General features: G+C 46.6%; 1 protein-coding gene across 2 annotated transcripts in view; it reads right to left on the reverse strand.

Moving 5' to 3' along the window:
- GNB5 (G protein subunit beta 5) overlaps positions 1 to 9,933 on the reverse strand; it is a 53,105-nt gene extending 43,172 nt beyond the window's left edge. For both annotated transcript variants that reach the window (XM_077127915.1, XM_077127914.1), the window contains exon 1: positions 9,695 to 9,933. In XM_077127915.1, the coding sequence (XP_076984030.1) occupies positions 9,695 to 9,806 (112 nt within the window). In that variant the 5' untranslated portion in view covers positions 9,807 to 9,933. The remainder of the gene's footprint in view (positions 1 to 9,694) is intronic.
- Between the last annotated feature and the right edge of the window lie 5,342 nt (positions 9,934 to 15,275).

Raw genomic sequence — 15,275 nt, forward strand, 5'->3', positions numbered from 1 at the left:
CTGCCCAAGACGAACGCAGTGTCCAGGGTTTTCCCTTTCTTTCTGGGCCCGTGTCTTGTCCTAGGTTTTTGCTTAATAGCTGTTCTGGAGTCCCCTGTGTATGGGAGTTTGGTTGCCCCTCTGTTTCCCTGAGGACAAACTTCCCTCTGCCGGGTATCTGCAGTTGGCAGGCCTTTGTCCCAGACTATCCGCCTCTACTGTTTTCTTACACTCCTTTCTTTGTCTCATGCTGCTGTTGCCTGGAGGGAAAATCTGGGAGAAGAAGACTTTCCCAAGTTAGTCTTTCCCAGCCAAAACAAGGCCAGGGACCCATGTAGGAGGCACAAATTACCTTCAAAATATCTCATGGAAAATGCTGAGATGATAAGAAAACTCAAAAATATATATATATATATCTCATGGAAGGGGTCAGGAAGGATGGCAGGAGCCTCTTCCACAGCTCCCCAAATTTGAGCTTTCTTGTCCTGCCCCTTAAATGCAGCCCTTCAACTAACTGTCTCCACAGCTCCAAGGAAGCTGAGTGTCATCAGGTCTCCTCTGCTGCTGCCTCTGTCTGGGGCAGGTTGGAACAACAGCTGCACTCACAGCCAGGTTCCCAGAGATCTGAAGTTGCTAATCAAAAGCTGTGAGCAGTGGCTGACTGTGTCTACCTCTTGTCCTGGGGAAGAGAAGTTTTATTTCCCTTTCTGTCACCAGCGAGCTAGTTAGGCGCTGGACTCCATGGCAGTCTGAAGCAAGACTGAGGGATGGGTTTCAGTAAGCTCTGGGCAGAGAGAGCAATTTACTGTTCTTTACCATAATTTACCAGCCTCTTCCTCCCACTGTTTCCTGGATACTCTTCAGGGTTCTACTGGCCTCCAGAGTTTCAACATAGTTGTTTCAGACAGTTCCTGCCTGCTTAATAGTTGTTTTAGTAGAAGGACTGAATCCGAGAGCTTTCACCATTTTCCCACAATCTTCTCCAACTTAAAGACCCTTTAAATTTTAACTTTTCCTTGTCTTTTCATTTTTTCTTGTTTGTAGCTCTCATTCCAGTATTCTTTTTTCTTTCATTGCAAAAGCAGTGTATGTACAGACGGGTACAACATGAAAAGTATTGCTTCTTCCCTCTCCCTCCCCTATAAACCTTTCTAGAGATAACAATTTTTTTGCGTATCTTTCCAGAAATCTAATGCATATGCAAACATCTCTTTTTTAAGCTAATGAGATAATGTTATATACCCTGTTCATCACTTTGCTCTTTTTTACTTCATAAACAGGAGAGAGAAGGAAAAATTGATTGACTGAGGGTACTGAATACAGGAGGCTGTTGGCTCCTGAGCCTGGGGGTGGGACTGACCCCATCTAGGAAGAGGCTCAGGTGTGAAGATGAGTGCACAGGAGGTGGGCTTGGAAGCGAGAGGTTGGTGGGTCAACCTCTGGCTTCTATTTTCTCTGAAGGAGGAGGTGAGGTCACCTGCTGAAAGTTCAGAGAGGGGAGGGTGAAGGTCAAAGACTGTGGACAGGAAAAGTCTGAAATTGATGCTGTGGAGAGCAGGCCGGAGAAACTGCCAAGCATCTCTGGGAGCCCAGTGGGTGGAATTTGTCATGGTTCCTGTGTTAGTTGGGGTTCTCTAGAGAAACAGAACCAACAGGAGAGGTTTGTAAATATGAGATTTATAAAGGTGTCTCATGCAACCATGGGACTGGAACAGTGCAAAATCTGCACAGCAGGCTATGAAGCTGGCAGCTCTGATGAAAGGTCTGGATGAACTCCACAGGAGAGACTCGCTGGCTGAAGAAGCAGTGAAAAAGTCTCTCTTCTCCTTTAAAAGCCCTTAGCTGACTGGATTATCTCTTCATGGTAGGCATGTCCTAGTTGATCGTAGATATAATCAGCCATAGATACAATCAACTGACTGATGATTTAATACACCAGCCCTCCAGTTTATCAACCAGCCATGAAATATCCTTGCAGCGACAGTCAGGCCAGTGTTTGCCTGACCAGACAACTGGGCCTCATCACGTGGCCAAGCTAACACCAGAATCTAACCACTACAGCACCCATACATCTCCTGAGTGACACTCTGGCAGCATCTGGTGCAGCAAGAGACCGCAGATTCAGCCAAGGGCTGAAGTTTTTAGCTACAGAGTTGTGATGAAGAAAGAGAGAGAAAAGCAAGGGAGTTAGGGTTACTTGGCAAGATTGTGGCTGAGAAGGTGGACCAAAGTATCAAAGTTAGATATGAAGGGAAGAGGACAAAGGAAGGAGCTAAGGGAGTGGAAAAGAAAAGAACCCAGTCCTTCTAGAAGGAAGGGCTCTCCATGGGTAAATGTTGCAGTCAGAGTAGAATGCAGCAATCAAAGGTTTGGGAGGAGGAGGAGTTCTGAGTGTAGACAAGATGCCAAGTGTGTATGAACTACAGAGCCATGATGGGGCGAGGACAAGGTCCAGGGACAGAGAGGCCAGCAAGTCATGTGGGCCCCTGATGAACCCCGAAGACACCCAGGATGGGGCAGGGCTTAGGGTCAGAAGGAACACTCAAGTCATGTGCCAAAGTCCTTAAGAAATGAGGGAGCCTAGCCAGGAGGTCAGGAGACAGCAGCATGGAATTCAGGAAAAGGGAGGCACCGTTGAATGACAGGAGTCTCAAAGGAGCAAAGGGACAGAAGTGGACTGGAAATTGCAGTGGGAAGAAAGATGAATGCTATACTTGATTCTGGCCTTTTCAACTCAAAAAGTCTGATGCAGACACAGGAGGGAACAGACCCTTCCAGTGTGGGTTCAAAATTTGGCCCTGGCTTCTGAGGGCACTACACTATCCCCGACCAGAGGCATGTGAGGTGTGAGAATGAACAGCTATGACAGCAGATGGATGTGGTGCTACTAAATGTTATACCCCTCTTACCAGCATGTTTATAAGGGCCTCCTAAGCGCAAGCAGCACTTAATCAAGTGGTAGAGATACAACAAAGAATTAAAACACTGGCTCTCAGTTTTGTGTCATAACAGTGTGTTTGCGAGGACAGGCAATGTCCCACCACTCCTTTTATCCCTCCTCCCCCTCAGAGGCCTTGTGCAAGCCCTGTCCCAGGAGGTATCAGAGTGGAACTGGACAATGCACTGAGCCCTAGCAGGAAGTCCTGTGAGGGTTTTTACCATATTTTGCCAGCTCCAGGACATAGCATCCATTCTCTCTGGAAGACCACGAAAGTTCCTGATTGATTGATTCATGACATTCGTGATCTTTGGAACCAATGACGGTGAGAGGTACCTGTTCCGTTTGCCAAAGTGGCACTGTTATCCCTGAAATGAAGCCTGGCTTCTTTCTGAATTCTAGCTGTCCCACTTATTAGCTGTGGCCTTTGACAAGTTACTTAAGCTTTCTGTCCCTCAGTGTTTCCTCACCTGTAAGACGGAAATAATGGCCACCTTGCTAGCATGGAGCCCTGCACATGGCAGGGGTGTGAAAAACGTGTCACTCTTTATTCCCTATCATGCCAAAAGCCAAGATTAAAGGAATTTGGGCATCTATAGCATTTGGTTCATTCATTTAAAAATATTAAAGCCTGAGACTGTTGCCCCCTTAGGCTTCAGCCTGCCTGTGCATAGCCTCACATAAAGCTCTTTTAATTGAGTTTTGGCCTTTTCTCCTCCCTCCTAGTCAAGAAGCCTATCACTTTGGTGCCGAAACCTTGGACAGGGCACAGAGATGACACCTCCATGAGAGGGGATGGAATCCACTTGCTTGACTTCAGCACCAACACTGGCAAATCATCTCAGGAGCTCCTGGGACTGTTAGCGGAAGACTGAAGGTGCCCCGGGAACCGTACAACGCCCCGCAACATTCATGCGTGCGGAACCCCAGGTAACTCTTAATGGCAGCCAAACAACGTGGGCTGGCTCCCCGGTTCCACACTTCTCAACTTAAAAAAGCACCATCTGCTCACCTGCCATGCCGGGGACCTGGGTTTGATTCCCGGTACCTGCCCATGCGAAAAATAAAAAAGCACAATCTTGCAGCAAAAACTCTGAAAGCTCCCATTATCTACACCCTCCAGACACACAAGTGAAATTAAAACTGTCACAGATCCCAGAAGGAAGGAACTTACACTCTCCTTCTTGCTTCAATAATCTTCCTTATCTAGTGCACTCTTATGCAATTCTGTGTCCTCCCAAAAGGGTGGGGCCACTTTTTATGCTCCCCTTAATAACTCTCGACTCCTTTTACTCTGTAGTCCTTAACCTCATAGCTCAAGCCTGGTCTACACCACACCCCTTAACAGGCCTCCTACTCTTCCTCTGGGAAGCATATCTACAAGGAGACCTAACAAATTTTAGCTGGGAGCAAATTACTGAGTGGTGACAAACATGAAATCAGCCAATATAATACAAGTAAAAAACTTCTCATTATATGAACTGATACCATACCCCATCACACTTTAACCCCCATTATTCAACACACCTCCAAAGAAATGAATCAAACCAACTGTTGGATCCATCCAAATACCAATCACACCGCCTCTCTACCCGCCTTTGCCTTCCCCTAAGTCCAGAAACCCTTCTCTCCATAACACCTCAGTACCATCGGTTTAGAATCACTTTCAGTAACAGAATACTCCCAGGAATCAATTTCCCTCTATTAGGAATTGAAAAGTACCAATATAAAGTTTTCCAGAAACTCCTGAACCAACAGGGACTACCACCAACCTAACGGGTAAAGCCTACCTCTGCTTCATATATTTATCTCAGGATCCCAGAGCTACTCTCTCAGAGCACCTAGATACATCATATTGCAATCATACTTTACTCTTCAACACAACATCCGAAAAATGGGTCCCCTATGGACCTCCAAATACCTCAAGAGATTACTACAACAACACAGCTCTACTATTCTGGAGAGGTAACTCATGAAAAGCCTCAAAAAATTACACCGAAGAAGTTCTGTCATATAACAGTTCTCAACACAGAACTGAACTCTTTGGAATAGGAACATGCTCAGACCAGCTCTTCAATATTTCAGAAAATACATCAGAAAATGAGATATTCCCTATTCTAAGCCTCCAAAATAACCTCTTCCAGCTCACTTTTCTCAATTTACTCTGTCAAAGTCCACAGTGCACACACAGATCAGAACCATCCTACTCCCCCTTGCGTGTGGATGAATTCTTCTCAGGTGTGCAAGTCATAGACCCTAAAGATCTGTTTCTCTGAAGCCCCTTCAAATATTCCTGACCTCAAGGACCCACAATTGCCCCATTCCCTCATGGGAACAGGATACTATCTGTTATATGGAGACACAGAATACCTCCAGCTCCCAAGGCAGCGGTCCAAGACCTGTACAGCAGTCGCACTACTCCCAGATGCAAACATCTTCGACACCAAAGACATGGCCTCCTCTGGACAAATCCCAAATCTTCGGTCCTTTCTTGAAAGCTCTCTCCTTCCTCATAGACCCACATAATATAAAAGAGGAGACCCATACTCAGCAGACCCTGCTTTTGGATATCACATGCACCACAACCCAATCCTCGAAAAGCCTGGAATAGGACATCTTTCATAGTCTCTTCTGGCTCGCTGGTATCCCACTGCCAGAAGCATCTATACTCAAATAGCTATCATGATGGAACAATCATGGAATGCCACAGTACAAGCTACAGAAAACCAGCAAAAGTCAATCAACAGCTTCTCCTCTGTAATCTTACAAAACAGAGGCGCACTAGATGTCCTAACTTCAGTGGCAGGAGGTATCTGTGCATTGTTAAATGAAACCTGTTGTTTCTACATTAACACCACAGGACAGGTAGAGGAAAACCCCAAAATTCTAAAAGGTAACATAAAAATAATAAAAAGGGCAAAAGAAAATGCTGCATATGTCAACTCAACATGGCTAAGGTCTATTCTATCCTATTTTTCCTCTCCTCTAAAAACAATTTTAATTCTACTTCTGATACCCCTTCTCATGATTATACTATACTTTGGGCCCTGTCTCTTAAAATTTTTAACCAGCTTTATTCGCAGAACTATCCAAATGATGACCAATCAGGCTGTTGGTGACATGCTATGTCTCCAGCAAGAACATCAGTACCAGCCACTGCCCTGTGATGAAACAGAGAAACAGCCCTACACCCCACATCAGCTGGAAGCAGACCTGTACCCTTCAAAATCCCAAGAAAATTAAAAGGAAAAGGCTGGAATGTTAGGTAGGATCCCTTCCCCCATGATGTGGCTAGCCCCTAGCAAATATCCCAAGAACCTTCTCATATCCCAGCTCACCCAGTAGACCCATAGTTACCCCCACATCTACCCTCTGGCAACTGCATTTCTGTGATAATCCCTTACACAACCCTACCCTCTGGCAGTTACAACCATGCATGACTAACAGTAGCATTTAACTTTTAAACCCCACCAAGGAAGAGTTGCAACTCCCAACTTAGCCCCCTGCTTCCAAAACCAACCAATGACCACCTGCCAACGTCCTGCTCCTAAGCTAGACAAAGAAAACCCGCTGCCTCCCTTTTTCTATTTCTCGCTAACCATCCTATACAACCTGTGCCCCTTCCCTTGATCAAGGCTGTCGCCATCTTAAGCTTCTGCCCACCTGTGCATAGCCTCACAAGAAAGCTCCTTTAATTGAAAAAAAACTAAAAAACTAAGGGCAAAGAAGGCTATGAAGACACACAGATATAGTGCCTGTCCTTTAAAGAATTATCTTAAGGGAAAGAAAACAAGTTGCTTTTCACTTCAGGTATGGCTCAAAATTCAGAAGACCCAGATTTCAGTTCTGGCCCTGATTTCAGCTCATTTTGGGAAACTCACTTAACTCTCTGAACCTGTTCAGTGATCCAGGGTGGGTGGATCACATGACTTCCCCGATCCACGTGACTTTGGGATCACATGACTTTTCAACTCAAAAGTTCTGACCTACACCCCCAAGAGAATCTATTCTGTTGCTCAGATGTGGCCTCTCTCTCCAGCCAACACAACAAGCAAACTCACTGCCCTCCCCCTGTCTACATGGGACATGACTCCCAGGGGTGTGGACCTTCCTGGCAATGTGGGACCGAAATCCTAGAATGAACTGAGACTCAGCATCAAGGGATTGAGAAAATCTTCTGGACCAAAAGCGGGAAGGGTGAAATGAGACAAAATAAAGTGTCAATGGTTGAGAGATTCCAAACAGAGTCCAGAAGTTATCCTGGAGGTTATTCTTATGCATAAAATAGATATCACCTTGTTAGTCAAGATGTAATGGAGAGGCTGGAGGGAGCTGCCTGAAAATGTAGAGCTGTGTTCCAGTAGCTATGTTTCTTGAAGATGACTGTATACTGATACAGCTTTCACAGTGTGATTGTGTGACTGTGAAAACCTTGTATCTGATACTCCTTTTATCTACCTTATCAACAGACGAGTAAAACACATGGAATAAAAATAAATAATAGGGGGAACAAAGATTGAAATGCTAGTGATCAATGAAAGGGAGGGATAAGGGGTATGGTATATGTGAATTTTTTTCTGTTTTCTTTTTATTTCTTTTTCCAAATTGATGCAAAAGTTCTAAGAAATGATCATGATGATGAATATGCAACTATGTGATGATATTGTGAATTACTGATTACATATGTAGAACGGAATAATGATAAGATAAGACTGTGTTTGTTGTTATATTTTTTTTTTTAATTTTTAAATTAATTTAAAAAAAAAGTTCTGACTTAAACACAGATGGAAGTAGACCTTTCCATTGTGGATCCAAAATCTGACCTTGGCTCCTGAGGGCACTGTACCCGTAGAGAGGACAGCAATAGTGTCCTCATTTGGACTGACCAAACTTCCCTGGGGCTCCCAGAAGCTCCATTTCATGGTGTGCCAGTTTGAAGCTATTATGTACACCAGCAAAGCAATGTTCTTTAATCCTCATTTAATATTGCTAGGTGGAATCTTTTTTATTGTTTCCATGGAGATGTGATCCACCCAATTGTGGGTGGTAACTTTTGAATGGATGGTTTCCATGGAGATATGTCTGCACCCATTAAAGATGGGGTTGCTAGTGGAGCCCTTTAAGAGGGACCCATTTTTGAAAAAGCTTTAGAGCCACCAGAACCGATAGAGCCAACAGAACAGACAGAGCCCTGGGGAAGCCGTAGAAGAAGCTTTATGAAACGAGGAGAAAAAGCCAGCAGACGTCACTATGTGCTTTTCCAGCTGAGAGAGAAACCCTGAACATCATCAGCCTTCTTGAACCAAGGTATCGTTCCTTGGATACCTCAGTTTGGACATTTTCATAGCCTTGCCTTAATTTGGACATTTTCATGGCCTTAGAACCATAAACTTGCAACTTAATACATTCCCTTTTTAAAAAGACATTAAGTTCTGGTATATCACATTCCCGCAGCTAGCAAACTAACACATGTGGCAACTGACAAATTCACAGAAAAGACCGAAAAACACCCCAGTGGGCACAGTGCCACCCAAGCAGCTCACACTTACAAGTATATGAGTTTCTGGAAAACTCCCATCTGTGTAAAGTATAAAGGGATCCAGCAAAAAAGCGGAAGTGAGCCAGGGCTGGAATCCTGACGCCACTAGGAGGCGGGGGTCCTTGGGCAAGTTGTTTTGTCTTCCTGCCACTGAGAAGCACAATGTATAGGTGTGATAAGGGGACAGTGGGGAGACCTTGCTCAGCTAAGGAGAGCTACCAGCCTCAGAGCTGAAAAGCAGGGAAGACTACCCCCCAAGCCTGGCCCTTAGCCCAAGCTCCACTGAGGATAAAACCATCTAACGGAGTAAAAGGGAAACTGACCCACTAAGAGTCATTTAACCTATTTAATTCTCACTCAGAAAATTCACAGAGTAGGCTCTGAATTATGGTGCTGGTCAATAATGTAAGTTTAAGATTAAGATTGCTATTGTCCTTTCATGCTAATCACACCACTCTTTTCAAAAACTTTCTTAAACAATCTTAATGAATTAAATGATCGGATTAATGGTCTTCCCACATCCAGCCCCAAAGGAGGTTGGGGCGGGGGCTGGAGGGTTGAAGAAATTAACTTTTAAATCAGAGTCTGGCTTCTTGAAAAAGCAAAACTGAGAAAAGACAACAGTGATGAAGAAAGTCGAAAGATTATAAAACGAAACAGGAGTTTATCCTAGGCCAAGACCCACACCGGCTCTGTGTGTTTGACGTCACTGAGCCATGCTTCCACCGGTTCCCTCCCACCCCCACCCCCGTTCCCTCCACAACCCCCCCCCCAAAGTCAGAACAGAAATTATTTAGCATCTTCCAGGCCGGTGAGGGTAACTAGTCCCAAGATCCTCCGTCGGAGTGACAGCGGCCAGGGCCTGCAGCAACCAAGCGTCTCCGCCCAGGGGCGGGCCAACCTCCGCCAGAGGGCGGGCTGACGCTCGGCTGGGTGCCGGGACGCTGCGAGGGCCGGCTCCGCTGCGGGCCGAAACCCCCGCGCCCGGGAGGCCGGCGCTCGCTACATGCGCCCTAGAGGAGCGTCCAGGCACCCAGGGGTCCCCACCCCACGGCGGTGGCGCGGGCCTTGCTCCCCACCCCAGGCCCTGGCCGCCCTCACCCGGTACTAGAAGCCTGTCCTGTTTACTCGGCCCGGATCAGGCGAGGCCGCCAGTGTGCCGGCTGCCGCGACCCCTCCCCGCTCCCCGCTCCCCGCTGCCCGCCTCCCGCGCCCGGTCCCGCCCGGCCCACACTCACGCTCCACGTCGTGCAGCTTGGCCCGCTCCTCCTCCAGTTTGCCCTTGAGGCTCTCGGCCTCGCTCTTCAGCGACGCCAGCGTCTCGTTCTCGTGCAGCCCGTCGGTTGCCATCTTCTCGGGAGGGCGGCAGGAGGGAAGCAGAGAGAGGGATGGGGGTGAGCCGGCGGAGGAGGTCGCGTCTACCCGCGGGTGCTGAGCGGCGGCGGGCGCAGCTCCAGTCCGGGTCTCTCCCGAGCGCGGCCCCGCCTTCCGGGTGATGACGCCGTCAGCCGCGAGCCGGGCTGCTGCGGCCGCCCCCCACTTCTCTGCGGGTCTCGCCCGCGGGTACCGGCGCCTCCTCCGCGCCTTGCACCCTCTCTGCGTCCTGAACCCTTTGTCCCCCCACCCGCTGCGCGCGCGCCCTGGCGCAGTGCTTGGTGCGATATCTGCGGTACCTCTGTGCGCACATCACCGTGGGGAGGCAGGCAGTGCCACGCCTATTTTATAGGTGGGGAAACTGAGGCTCGAGATGATACGTGACTTGCAGGTGACGCACACACAGTGAGGACAAGCTGGGATTCGAACCCACGACTGCCTGGCTCCTGGGCAACCTGAGGAGTCCCAATGACACAGCACAAACCTCCCCCTGCCCCTCCCCAGGGCCCCCGCTCCTCCAATGGGACTTGATACACGGCTCAGGGATTTCTGTTTGCAAAGGCAGACTGGAGAGAAGAGGGCAATGAAGCTTGGCCTGCGCGGCTAATACCCGGCCTGATCTCGGTAGCACCAGTCAAGTGAGGAGCTTCGGCTGCCCCACCTACAACCCAAACTTTCCTCCTCTGTCGATTTCAGTAGGCAAAAATAAAACTAGTTCTGGCTTCCGACCAACCCCGGAGTCCTGCGGTATTAGGAGCCTCGCCCTTGGCTTTGCTTTTTCTTTCCTAATGCAGGAATCATGTCTCTGGCCTGGGGGCAGCAAAGGGAGGTGACAGGGCGCAGAGGGCGCATAGCGGCTTCTGAGGTCAAGCGCAGGGATATCTGAAGCATCACTGCGAGCAGCTTCCTCTCCATTAGAATGAAGGGTTGCTACAGTTCTCTCAAGGATGCGAATCCAGTGACTTTATGGCAGACTCAAGCATCCCCATCTCTCTGCAGTGACAGGCACTAAAGTGCTTTATATGAGGAAATCATTTAATCCTCACAATAATCACTCTGAATGGGCTCTATTATTGTCCCCATTTTACAGATGAGAAAAGCGAGGCACTGAAAGATTAGGTAACTTGCCCACAGTCACACTACTAGAAAGATTAGCAGGGGCAGTATTGACCCAGGCAGCAGTCTGACTCCATTCAGCTATATGTCTCTGGACTTCATGCAGTCCTCAACTTCGTGTGTGTGTGTGTGTGTGTGTGTGTGTGTGTGTGTGTACACGTGTTTGTATGTGTGCGCGCGCGCGTGCACACAAAATGGGAAAACAGATCAAGGTTTCAGATTCCAGAATGAAAATTGCCCAAGCAGAATCCTGGATGCACCCCTTTTCTGTACCCCCTCTCTGGGGAACCCAGCTCCTGCGTGCTGTCCTGAGCCGTCTTTATCTGAGAAAAGCTGGAAGTCATCTACAATAATCTATACAAAGTTGGCTTGGAGTTAGATTCTGAGCTTCTAAGTGTCCTTATCTGGGAAATGGGGCTAGTATCTACTCCACAGGGCTGTTATGAGAATTAAGAAAAATAGCGTGAGTATACACTCTTAGCAGACTTCTCCATACAAAGTAGATGTAAATATGTGCCCGTTCCAGTCTCCCTTCTCCATCAATACAGCTTTATTCATTGTTTATTCTCGGCATTTAGCATAATTACTGCATTATGGTAGGTGCTCAATTAATGTTAGTTTATTAAACGAATGTATAAAACAGAACACATAAAGTGTGTATAACTATATATAACAAGTAAATAAAAAGAATAAAAGAAAAAATATAGCTATTTTATTAAAATAAAGTAAATATATTTATATAGATGCAAATATTTATATAAAATTAAAATAATATATAAAAGCAAAATATTAGATCTTTCAGAATTTGTAGGGCAAAAAATTAAGTGCATAGGCTCTAGATCAGACAGCCTAGGGGAAAATCCTGGCTTTGCTGTGTGACTGAAGAATTTACTTAACTTCTCTGTATCTCAGCTTCCTCATCTATAAATGGGAGGGGGAGGGGTACAGCTACCTCATAGGGATCTCAAGAGAGTTAATATTTAGAGCATTCAGAGCGATCTGTGGCACACAGTATGCACTGATTATTATTCAAGTTGCCTTATACATTTGAGCAATTTGCATGAAGTAATTTAAATGAGACCGTAGGCCACAGAAGCAGGGAGGTGCACTTCTCACAAGGACATCTCAGAAGGCCCAGGCAAATCAACATCCTCCCATCACAGCTTCAGGGCTGGAACGTCTTGGCCCATAGTGGGATGTGTGTGCCTGGGTTAGGGTCTGCCTGTATTTGAAGACCTGGGGTGGGTGGAGCTCCACACTGGTGTGTGCCCTCCTCTGGGGGTTTTCTCTGTAGAATAAACTCCAAACATCCTCCAATCTGGAAAGTCTACTCTCTAGAGATAACAAGGTCATGTAACTTTTTAACAGCTAGGCAAAGTTAGCAAAGCGGCTTCCTTTTTATAATTGAGGAAGCTGGAGATCAGCCGTGTTGAGGCCTGCTGCATTTCAGCAGGGTCCCACTCATGAAAAAGGTCCACTGGGGGTTGTGTTTATACCACCCCAACTCCCAGCTGATAGTCACTTGGATGTCTCCTCAGCTAACGCCTGCTGTCTGAATTATGGGAAATTGCCAGGTGTTTGTGGTGAACACAGCTGGTGACAGTTGCCTGGGAGAGTATCTCCAAGCAGGCTCTCTGACGTGGGGAGAATCTATGGTGCTATAGAGAATCCCATGACTGGGATTCTGGGTTTCTTTCTTTTCCACACTGAGGAGGTCGTTTAGAAAACAGAAGTGCTAGATTAATATAGCGCTGCCCCAGGAGGATAGGGCCACTAGAAAGCAGGGTTGTTTTAGGAACTGAATGTCCTCAGCTTTATAATTTGCAGAGCCAAGTTTACAACTTGCAAAGTGAGGTATGCTGTTGGTAGTAGCCCATTATACCACTCCTGGAGTGACATCAGAGTCACTATTCTGTACCAAAGTTTTTATGCCAACTTGGGCTATAGCTTTATGAGATAAACTTTTTTAATGTAATCACTGTGAGGGATTACAATGGAACCAGGAAGATAAATTTGTTCCTCTTCAGTTGAATGAAATGGCAAAATCAACTTTCCTCTCTTTGACATTTATTTTTAAGTGTGTTCATAATACGGGTTTTCCCACTGGCCTTCTGGGTGAGAGTGCGTTACCACGTTTCACCAGGTTGGGGCTCTGCTCCAGCGGCACTACTGAGAGCACACAGCCTCTGAGACAGGACTGAGTCCTAGTGCACTTGATTTGGGATACTTTGAAAATTACAAGTGGTGTGTCCAGTTCCTAGTCCCCACTGACGGTTTAGGGCAAGGAGTACTTTTTCTTAAGCATAATTTTGCTTGGTACTGAGGTCCTATATGGTTGAATCTTCAATAGAATCTTCTTTTAATAGGACAGGGCCCTTAAAAGTGCTCCCAGGAAGTTTAATTGCCAGAGTCCCTTTTAGCTTGGTTGCTGGGTACTATTTAAAACACTTTATCAAAATAACTCATTTGATCCTCACAAAATCCTAGAGATAGATGCTATTTTACAGATGGGAATATAGACACAACGAGAGAGGTAAGAACCAGTGGGCACACCACCTTTGAGGAACATAACTGGGATTTGAACCCAGGAAGTCAGACAAACCAGAGCCCATACCCTAAACCCCTATGCTACACTGCCTCACAAAGCCTGGGGATGCTAGAAATGTTTGTGTCGTTTAAATCAGATTCTATGGCAACTCCTCTGTCATAGAACCCTCATCCTAGACATCATTTTAAGACAGGTTAACTACTTAAATAAATAAAATAATAAGGTATCACTTACTATTTCTGCACACGTAGAACAGTAGTTGAGTTGCTGAGATTTCTTGAACACTGGTCTCAGAGCTCTTTGTTTGAAACATTTGTCACACGAGCCAAATACATTAACCAGGAAGGTTTGATCACACATGTTTTACCCAAGATGAGGCTGAAAAGAAAAAGGACAAGGGTGTGAAAAGCCAATAGGAGCAGCTTTCTAAAGCCTCATCTTCTTTTATCATGGTAGTTGCTCAGACCTCTACACATGGGATAAAGTAAATGCAGTTAATTTATAACCTTTGGTTTATTACAACATGCTGGGTCAACACCACCTCATTTATTTAATCAGTGAGAAACCAGTCAGACAATAGGATTTCTGAATTTGTTGTGGTTAAGTTTAACTCATTTTGGCAGCGATCACAATGGGTCATTGCAGGACAATATAAATCCTGTGGGATGTCACCATGGAAAACCCAGTTGTAATGGGCACTATAATTTAAAACTTCCTAAAAAACACAATCCTCCCCTCAGGGTGCACTTTAAGAGGAAAAACAGGTGGAGCCTGACTCCAGCCAAAGCCATAAAATGAGTGTGTTGGTGCCCTGCGGGGCCAAATAGTTGAAAGCCCAAAACTCACGGTCCCTGCACAGGCTTAGTGGGTGAGGTTTGCCCCCAACAGATAGGTGCTGGGGCTCGGGCAGCCCTGCCAAGCCCAAAGAGGGAGACCCCGACTCTGCCTGCCTGTCAAGAGAAATCTCTGGGAGAGCTGCCCTGGAGCTGAGTCCTGAGGTAGAGCTCACAGGTGAGGGGTAGGGAGAACCGGGAGGGGGGAGGATGAGGAGAGGGATATGCATTGTGGGTGGAGAGGTGGGGTGTGCAGGCGGCTGCAGCATCTGGGGGCCCCACCAGCATGGCTGGAACCTGAACTGTCTGTGAGCAGGTGGTGGGAGATGCAATTAGAAAGATAGGCATGAAAAATACTGCCACCGCAATTACCCTTGCATGGTGCTTATGAAGCGCCAGGCGCTGTTTTAAGCACTGTATGTATTAACTCATTTAGTTCTTTTGGCCACCTTGTGTGGAGGGACATAATAGACTGGCATATTAGGAAGACCATTCTAGTGGCAAGAACATCTAGTGGCCAAGGGTGTGGGCTCTGGCTGACCAGAACCTGCCCTCCCTCACCACTGAGACTAGTTGCATGGCTTCTCTGAACTTTGACTTGTGTCACCCAAAAAGATATGTCCATAGTCTAACCCTTGAGCTCGTGAATGTGACACTCTTTAGAAATAGGATCTTTGAAGATGTTGTTAGTTAGGATGAGGCCAAACTGGATTAGGGTGGGTCCTATTCCAGTACAACGGGTATCTCTATAAGGAGAAGAAATTTAAATATAGACCAAAAGAGAAAACAAAGACACCGACAGAGTCATGCTGCAAGCCAAACGATGCCACGGGCTGCCCACCAGCCACTGCCAGAACCCTCCAGACTTCAGCGGAAGCATGGCCCTGCCGGCAGCTTGAGATGATAAGTTCTGTTGTTTTGAGCCCCCTAAGGTGTAGTATTATGTTA

Source organism: Tamandua tetradactyla, chromosome 14 (assembly GCF_023851605.1).
Source record: "Tamandua tetradactyla isolate mTamTet1 chromosome 14, mTamTet1.pri, whole genome shotgun sequence".
Classification (NCBI taxonomy): Eukaryota; Metazoa; Chordata; class Mammalia; order Pilosa; family Myrmecophagidae; genus Tamandua; species Tamandua tetradactyla.